Here is a 9,816-nt window from a genome sequence, read left to right as displayed (position 1 = left end):
AGTTGTAATTTACTTTCTTTCCCAAAACAGTGCAAACCTGGATAATGGTATAAGGCTGCTTAAAGCTGAGCTATCAAGTTTTGCAAAGCACCCGATTTGGTTTAAGGGCATTTTCTTTTCAGAGCAGTTGCCTTTAGGACAGGGATGTCCTGCAAACAACTCTAGCCAGGTTTCAACACCAATTGGCTGATTCAACCATCCCACCCACGTGTCTTTCTAGAAGCTGGTAACAAATACAGCATGGTACATTCAAGTTTATTTAGATAAACAAGGTTAAAAGAGTTTCTACTACTAATATTAGGTTAATCCAACAATTTCCTACTCTACTCTTCAAAACTGGCCGCATTATATATGACCAGATGAAAAGATTTTACCTTTCTTCACACTTTTGAGAAACAGACTGAGTGACATACTCATTCAGCAAGAAATTTTGTGTTTACTCATTTCACTTCAAGGTTAACGAAGTACAAGAAATACTTTTGCTTCTTTTCTTGGAAGTCTGGCGATGTGGAATCAACCATCATAATGCTGCCAATTTTACAGCATATTCATGGTAAGTAAGGTTACATTCAGCAATACATCTATAGTGTGCTGAAGCATGTAGATCGGATTAGGAACCTTTCCATTCCAATTCCCCTCCTGTAGCTTGCTTCCACAATCAGACTTTTTTTTTAGGTATTATCTATAGATATTGTAATCTGCACTTTCCACTTATGTAAGCCAAGGAAGCTGGATGCTGTGATTCTTCAGTTTAAGATATATTAAGCAGTTATAAAGGAAAACCATTGTAAAGTTTTTCCTAGTTCTGACGTGAAGTGATGAAATACTACAGAAGGTAATTATTTTTCAGTTCTTTCTACTCTGATTTCAGCCATGGTCAATAATATTGAAGGGCAAAAAAAGAAAAAAAAAAGAAACGTTATGATGAATCCATGCTTAGAACAAGCTAGCAAAATGATTTTAAAATCTACTAGTAATTCAGAGATAAACAAGATTGGTAAACATAAGCAACGCCATGTTTAAATTATTTTTCTTTATTTATAGAAAACAGGAAAAAAACATTTAGGATAATAATGGACAGTCTAGTATCTTCTCTTCCATACTGCATTCCATACATCTTTGCATTCACTTTACAGTCCAATCTCACATGGCAACATCACTGGAAGCTATGAGGTTTCCATCTTGTAGCCATGCTTTTCTAGTTCTGCCCTGTAAAGATAAACCATCACAGTCAAATTTTAAATCATGTAAAATTCTAGACATTATCCTTTTTTGTTTGTTTTTTTACACTAAAAACAATGGTTGGAATGAGATATAACCAATGTTTTGTTTTGTTTTGAAACACTGGCTACCCAGGAGGCAACCTCATTAAATTCTATGGGACTTACTTTTAAGTAGTCATGTGCAGACTGATTTCAATGGGACTTAAGTTCAACTTAACTTAGGGATGAAACAGATGGGCAGGAAGGACTGGCCAGAAGCTGCTCCCGGCCCAATCGTCCCAGAACGACAGTGATCACACGCTGTGGTCCCAAAGGTGCCTGCTACTGCAGGCCCAAATGGACAGTGGAAAGGAGTGGAAAATATTTGCTCCTTTTGAGCCGGTTTTGGGCTGCCTTAGGCAGATCTGGCACAACTTGTGTCATCTAAATCCCATGCCCCTGAAGCAGCCAGAAGCTGCCTGTGTCTTTCAGGCCTTGGTCTAGATCTTATTTTGGGGGGAAAAGCAGGATAGAAATGCAATAAGTAAATAATTAAATAAATATAAAGTTAACAAAATACATGAAAAATCTGAAATCTGGTAATTAACTGAGTTCTCATTAAACATGATTATCTTCCTCTTTAGGCATTTGCCATGCTTTTTGCATTCTGACCAGTATGTACTCTACAGTGGAGTGGGAGAACAACACAACCAAGTTCTGTAATTGATTTCAAACTGCTTTTTCAGTTTGACAATAAGTGGGATTGGTATCAAATTCAGTGGAGATGGTCAGTTTAGTTATTCTAGAACAGAAGCAGAACCCTCCAGTCTTCTCCTTATAACTGAACTGAATGGGTTTGGAAGTCGGTCTGAACAAAGTAAATGTCTAATAAAATATAGTTCTACATTTGCTCTGGTAAATGTTTAGCTAATGAGTTTTGGAGATACACTGTATTTTTCAATACTCTCTGATCTCAGTTTAGGTAAGGACTGGGGAACCTGTGACACTTCAGATGTTGGTGAACTCCCATTCACATAATTCCTATGAAGCCTGGAAAATAGTGAGTGAAGTAATAGCTCATCAACATCTGGAGAGCCAGATGTTCCCCATCCCAGCCTAAATGTTTTTCTTTATGTGCATATATTGATTTTTTTTCAAATGACCTTAACTGATTGGAGAAATCATCTTCCACATTGTCATCATCCCAGTTGTCTTCCCACACATGTGCATCTTCATCTTCATCTAAACCAGCCCAGTCTGAAAACAAGATACAGAACATGCTAATTTTGTACACAGTTCAACAAACCTTGGATAAAATGCCTCGATTCCATTTAAATCAAAAACACAATGTAATCTCAAGGACAGTTAATTTCACTGATTAATAGCTGGACTAAAAATTTAAAAAGCAAAGGAACTGAAACTTTGGTGCTTGCTCTAAATCAGGGAGGAGCAATTGTGCAAGGCTAGGGGTCACTTCAGCTCCCCAGGAAACCTTGGAAGGTGCATTCATCCAGTGTACCGCCTCCCATTTTGAGAAGTATTTCTGCCCCCAAACACTCTCTTGGGTGTAGGGGACTTGGCCATGTTTGGGGGAATTCCTGAGCTATTTTAGGCTCAGATGAAGCTTTTTTTAAACAACAGTAAGTGAGCAGAAGTCACTTGCTGTTAATGCCCTCCACATTGCCAAGAGGGCACTGGAGGGCATTTTGAAGCCAAATGATTGATAACTTTCTTTTACCATTTTTGTGTTAATTTGACCACCCCCAAGGAGCCCTGGGTGCCACAAAAATGGCCCGCTGGGGGCCCATGGCCTGTATTTTGACCACTCCTACTGTAAATGCTACATTTCTCATGTATCTACACATTTATAAGATGATAAAAGCCTTATCAGTGGGAGCAGTGGTATTTTAACGCCTCAGCCTGGCCCAGAGCCAAGAAACATGGTTTGTAAATGCACGATTGGAGTCAAATGACAGAAGCATTTCACAGACTGACATCATTAAAGGTCTGGTTGATAATTTGTGGCCACAGATATTCTAAATCTGACAGACTGAACTGAAATGAGCAGAGTGAATCAGTGCTGGGCAACCCAGGCAAGATGATGGGGTGAGGAAATAAGGCAAAGAGGTAAGAGTGCAGCAAACCAGAGGCTACATGACTAAAGATCAGGTATTAGCTCAGGAAGCTAAAAGTAAGGTTGGAGCCAATTGAAGAATGAGAAAGAACTAAAGTTCTGGCTGGGTAGTGAGGTGAAGTGAGAGGTGAGGTGCTGTTTGTGCCTTCAAACTACACAGCCAATGATTCATATCAGTTGGGGCCATAACATCAGGGAATTTTAAAACTGACATGTGAACAAGTTGCACATCAGATTTTTCATCACCGAAGTAGGAGCTTAGGCTATTATATAATGTGCTTTTGCCCACCCCCACCCCACAACAGGCTTTCACACTATTGGCACAAATATGTACAGTTTGAGATGCGCAATGACAGAGCCTGCTAAGTGAACAGTGCCTTGCTCTACATCTCTTCTAATATTTTCTGCAGGGCATAAAATTGGATAACTGGCTTTCACAACCCAATCTGGTAATGATTTCCTACTGACTGCTAAACTAGAAACTTGCTTTCTATATCTAGTATTTCACACTATACGGGCAGAAAGAAGTGTAAACCAGACTTGTGATTAAACTTTCTTGATGGAAATGTGTAATTACACTGTGATTAAGTGACTAGCCTTTCAACTGAAATATTTTGATAGCATTTCTCAAAAGGAACAACCTGTAGATATTTCAGGGCAAACACATTTTAGTTTCGTATTTAGCTCATAAAGCCTTAATGTACAAAACTGAGTCTAAACCAAGAGTTATTAGGAATAAAACTGAGACATACACAGAGATAATGGAAATATAATACAGTCGCCCCTCCTAACTGGGCCCTGGTGGCACAGTGGTTAAATGCCTCTACTGCAGCCACTTACTCACAAACCTTAAGGTTGTGAGTTCGATACCAGCGAAAGGGCTCAAGCTTGCATCCTTCTGAGGTCACTAAAATGAGTACCCAGATTGTTGGGGGCAATTAGCTTACACTTTGTTAAACTGCATTAGGGAGTGCCTAAGTGATAAGCAGTATAGAAATGTACTTGCTATTGCTATCTTGCAGATCTCGGATCCACGCCCTTGAAAATCCGTGGAGGGGCAACCTTCACTGTTTTCAATGGGGCACACACCTGGCACACGCAACCGGGCACACATCCCATGCAAGCCTATGGAGCTTGAATATGTGTGAACCTCTGTGAAAACAGAGGGCCAATTATACACTTGTGTGCCTTCTAGTCATTTTTGGCTTATGGCATCTCTAAGGTGATGCTATCATAGGGTTTTATTGGTGAGTTTCTTCAAAGGGGGTTTGCCATTGCCATCCTCTAAGGCTGAGAGAGTGTGACTTTCCCAAGATCACCCAGTGGGTTTTTATGTTCAAGTGAGGAATCAAACCCTATTCTCCAGAGTCACAGTCCAACACTCAAAGCACAACAACATGCTGACAACAGACCTTGCTAATCCTATTTGGTAAACCAGCCCTTGTACAGACTCCCCTCTCACAGCCTTTCCCTTCCCTGGATCAAATATTTCCCAGCCTACTTAACCACAATTGAATTTGCTGGCATTTATATTAACTATGGTTAGCCAAGTTTCTTGTAAACAGAATCTAGAACTCATTTCAAGTTACAGATCCTGGTTTAAGGTAGTGGTTCTTAACTATGTTGGGGTCACAGACCACTTTGTCACTGGCTGTAACTCCCATCAGCACAGCCTAGGGGGAAGGATGATGGGAACTACAATACATGAACAGGGCCACAAGTTGCACATGCTCTAGGCTTTAACTGAGGCACAGAACAAAAAGTATAACAGATAATGAAACAATATATTTTTATTCCAGGTACAGCAAAAGTCAGCTATTAGGCTTGTAACACAACTTTAATTCAGTAACTGAAATTTAAAGGGATGAGTGATTATCCTTATAACAAAGTAATTCCATTGATTTTCAACAGGGCTCACTTGCAACCTGTCCTCTCTGTAAGACCATACCTGCCGCGCCGTGGGGGGGGGGGGCATGAACTGCAGGTCAGGAGCAGTGATTCACCTTTGAAACAGGTTACAGGGCCCCTCTGTAATTTCTTTTTGCAAAAATATTAACACCATTTTTTCAAGGAGTAGACATTCACTTATAGCCACTTCTATTTTCCTCATCTGCATTTTCTGGCATTTTTGGCTATCTGTGCAGCTCCTGGAAGATCCCAGGAGCAGAAAATGGGCCCCCAGCCCCACTAAAGTTGCCCACTCGTTTTATATCAAGTAATATTATTACTTTTCAAATGTAAAACTTAAAGCTCACCCTGAAGTAGCATGATGTTTGAAAAAAAAAGCTTGGGATAACATAAGCTTTCAATGGAGAGGGAAGAGGCTTCTTTTTTTCAGACTCTTCCGATAGGCAACTTGCTCAAAAATAAGAAGACAGAAAGACCAACTATATTCTTATTCATTTGGATTGTCATTGCACGCCTTCAAGCCATGACTTATTGCGACTAGTGAACCTATCACAAGGTTTTCTGGAGCTGAAAGTGTGTCACTCTTCCAGGTTCGCCTAGTGTGTTTTCATGTCCAGGATCTCCAGAGTCAAGCACTATACCATGCTGGTTCTCCATTTATTTAGCTCAGTTGGTCCTCCATGTATTTTGGACTTCAGCTCCCAAAATCCCTAGCCAGTTTGGCCAGCAGCCAGGAATTATGGGAGCTGGCATTCAAAACATCTGCAGGTCCAAAGTTTGGAAACCACTGATCGATATTATTTGCACAGAGGTATAACACATAAAGATCACCATCCACTTGTACAGTGCGCCGGCGCCACACACGGGTGCCTTTTATGTGGCTTTCAGCTTAACTGAAAGCCGCACAACAGGATTGGAATGGTGTATGTGCCCATGGCGTGTGTGCCGCGCTGCACATCATGCACAAGCCCCATTATTTTCAATGGGGCTCAAGCATACGCGCTATTTGCTTAAGGCAAGAACGCACTGCATTATTTTGGTTTGACAGGTAAAATGAAAAATTATACAGGTCTTTGAAATGATCATATCAGTAACACTTTTGTAAATTGAATGCAATACACCAAACTTATAATAATTTGAAAATCATTTTTATAAGCATTTAAACATGATTTTTCCATTACATGGAGCTCACCCAAGCAACCTATTTTTCACACCTGTGTAAGATTTCCCATGATATTTGGAAAATGCTGAATTCTCATACATATGTGCCAGCTACAGTGGAATGCTTAATAAAAACAGAACAAATCCACTTCAGATGGCTGACTATGGATGACAGCAACAAAAAAAATCACCACTGAAATGTACAACACTTTAATAAAATCATTCTTTGGACAACATGCTTTGCTTTATATGTTGATATCACTTTGCACTGAACTGCAAGAGAACTAAGAACCATAACTTTTGGACAATAACATTTATGGGTTTATTAAAATGAACCTTTTTTAAGAGTCAAACCGGAAGATTCACTAGATATTAAATTTATATTAAGATCTCACTTAAAGTAACAGTGCAAGACGTGCATTGATACCCACACTAGTAACATTTGTAACAGCCAGCATGGTGTAGCGGTTTGAGCACTGGACTCAAATCCGAGCTTGTCCATCAAAACCCTCTGAGTGACTTTGGGCAAGTCACATTCTCTCAGCCTCAGATGATGGCACTGGCAAACCTCTTCTGAAGAAACATACAGTTCCCTTTAGGGTCACCTAAGTTGGAAATAACTTGAAGGCAACCAACAACAACAGCAAAGTGTTCTCAACCAGTCTTCAGATGACAAACAGCTTGAGAAAGGTATCCAGAAGGCACAAGAGCTCTCATTCACTACAACTGTTTAAAACTATACATTTTTAAAATGTGAAGTTAGATTCAAACTATAGTTTTGATCTTTCGTACTAATAAGTTATGCAAACCAGAGCTGATTTAAAGACTTTATCCAGTCCATAGCCTTACACTTAGAGACAGTTACTGTGACATATAAATCAAGTCAGAAATATTCACATTTATATAAATGCTGTTTCACTGATGACAAATTATTATGCTTCTGTACTAATAAAATACGCCTGTTCTATGCTATCATTCCATAGACAAGGGGAGCCTGTTTGTTTCAGCAAGTCTTTGAGGGCTGATAGGGGAAGGCTTTTTATAATGTGATGTATTATCTGTATTTGTTCTTTTTTAAAATTGTAATGCTTTTAACTGTTTTAAGTGATAGTTTCGTTGTATTTTCAACTTTTGTGTTAATGTGAATTTTTCTAAGCTGCCTTACATCTTGGATTGGGGGAAAGGAAGAATGTAAATGAATATAGTAATTAGAACAAATTCCACAGTAAAGGGAAAAAATCATAAATCATACAAATAAAATAAAAATTAATTACTCAGAGTATTTCGGTATTTAAATCAAGGTCTTTGGGTCATGCAGTTCTGACCACATTTGCTTTAAAATAACCTCCATAGAAAAGCGATTCCTCCTAAGTAGGTATGTACAGGATTGTGCTGGCTCACTTTCCTTGGGGTGGCCCCTCTGTGTGTCTGTGTGTTGTGTGCCTTCAAGTTGTTTCCAACTTGTGGTGACCCTAAGGTAGGGTTTTCTTGGCAAGTTTCTTCAGAGGGGGTTTACCATTGCCATCCTCTGAGGCTGAGAGTGTGTGACTTATCCAGGGATTTTTATGGCCGAGTGGGAATTTGAACCTACCCTGCTCTTCAGAGACACAGTCCAACGCTGAAACCACGACACCATTCTCACCCTGCATACTCTTCCTTATACTCCATCACTTTTGCTATGCAAAAGTTGGAAGATACTGCTTCTCCCAAACACCTCTGCTCGGCAAACAACAAAACACAGGGCCCCAACAGACAGACCAAAATAAAGCTGGACTGGAGTGTCTTCTGAGACCAGCAAACGTATCATGCGCATGTGCAAGTAGATGACAGGCCAAGTATAAGTGGAAAGAGAGCATCTATGTGTACACTTTAAAACGTCAACTTACAGTGACCCCACAAATTTCGGTTTTCATAGGCAAGAAACACTTAGAGGTGGTTTGCTAGTTCCTTCTTCTGAAATGTAGCCTGCAGCACCTGGCATTCATTGGCAGGCTCCCATCCAAGTACTAACCAGGGCTGGCCCTGCTTAACTTCTAATATCAGACAAGATCTGGTGCCTTCAGGTGCTGGGAAATCAAGCCCTGGAGCTGCATCCAGGGTGCCCAGGCATCCTCCTTTTCCAGGACATGTCCTACGTTCCAACCATCTGTCCAGGAGGGATTCAAAAAAACGCCTTCCATTTTGAGACGCCTCAAAATGTCAAGGCCAGCCAGGTGACCAGAAAGTCCTCCTATTCCAGGACAACGTCCTCCACTCCCACCTTCAGCCCAAGAGGAGTGTCAAAATGTCCTCCATTTTTGAGCATGACTAAGCATGGGCTTACATCTATAGGAGTGGGGTTGTTGTTGTTGGGCTTTCATTTTAGTAATGTCCTCCATTTTTGAGCATGACTAAGGTTTACATTTACATGAGTGGGGTTGTCTTTTTGTTTTCTACTTTTATAATGTCCTCCATTTCTCTTGGAAGCCTTCCATTCTGAGGAAGCCAGGGCCCTCTCCCTCCTCACTCTCTCATCCCATGTGGAAAGCCCGAGTGAGCCAGTGCGCATGCGCGTCCTCCTCGCCAGAGGCCTAGTCGTCCCTCCACACTCGCAGTGGTCCCGTTCGAGAGATTTTGGACTTCATCTCCCAGAAGCCTCAGCCATGCGGGCCAATAGCCTGGGATTCTGGGAATTGAAGTAAAAAAAACCCTTAAAGAGCACAGTTTAGGGCCCACTGGGAGAGCACAGCGTCACAAAGTCAGCCTCCCCAGCGAGGCAGCCTTCCTCTCTCTCTCTGCCTTCCCATCCCGAGGCCTCCTTCTCTCGGCCTACCTTCGGCCGGAAACTCCTCGAACTCGTCGTCCTCCTCCAGAAGCCCCAGATCTACCGGCTGCTTCTTCTCCGACATCATCCGGCTCTAGCCGCTCTAGCTCCGCCCCACTCGTCTGCTCCCCGCCGCTGAGGATGACGGGATACTGACGGAATCGGGCTTTACAAAAGGAACGGCCAAAACAGGAGAGGGTGGGGAGGAGGAGGGAACGCCCCGCGCATGCGCTCTTTTAGCTGAAAGGGCGCTTCAGGAATGAAATCCTGGGAAGTGTAGTTTATTGTGGCACCACAGCTCTCTCTGACAGAGAAGGCTAAATGCCTCACAAAACTACATTTCCCACAATTCCCTAGCAGTCAGCCAAGGCAGTTAAAGCGGTCTCAAACTGGATTATTTATGTAGTGCAGAGGCAGCCACAATAAAATAAATAAATGTAACAATAATAATAACAACAATAATAAAATAGCTTTTGCAGCCAGAAATGTCCATCAAAATCTTTTCTTTATTTGGGTGGATTGAGAAGATAAGTGTTTCCTCAGTGTTACCTTATCTCTTATTTATTTATTTATTTATTTATTATTTACAGTATTTATACCCCACCCTT

At 41.1% G+C, this 9,816-nt stretch overlaps 1 protein-coding gene across 2 annotated transcripts; it reads right to left on the bottom strand.

The window, feature by feature from the left end:
- Positions 1–1,018: 1,018 nt before the first annotated feature.
- LOC149309873 (26S proteasome complex subunit SEM1) lies at positions 1,019–9,402 on the bottom strand. 2 transcript variants are annotated; one of them, XM_089533191.1, is made up of 3 exons: positions 9,218–9,402; positions 2,366–2,459; positions 1,019–1,204 (listed from the first exon to the last, which is right to left on the bottom strand). In XM_089533191.1, the coding sequence occupies exons 1-3, from the start codon at positions 9,294–9,296 to the stop codon at positions 1,144–1,146; spliced, it is 234 nt and encodes a 77-aa protein (XP_089389317.1). In that variant the 5' UTR covers positions 9,297–9,402; the 3' UTR covers positions 1,019–1,143. The 2 variants fall into 2 exon arrangements, with proteins under 2 accessions (XP_089389317.1, XP_089389318.1); XM_089533192.1 differs by having other exon boundaries at positions 1,019–1,209; positions 9,218–9,393.
- Between the last annotated feature and the right edge of the window lie 414 nt (positions 9,403–9,816).

This window comes from Sceloporus occidentalis, unplaced genomic scaffold (assembly GCF_023333645.1).
Source record: "Sceloporus occidentalis isolate IW3139 unplaced genomic scaffold, rSceOcc1.0.p SCAF_7, whole genome shotgun sequence".
NCBI lineage: Eukaryota > Metazoa > Chordata > Lepidosauria > Squamata > Phrynosomatidae > Sceloporus > Sceloporus occidentalis.
The sequence above is the reverse complement of the archived record's forward strand: the minus strand, read 5'-3'. Positions and strand labels throughout refer to the sequence as shown.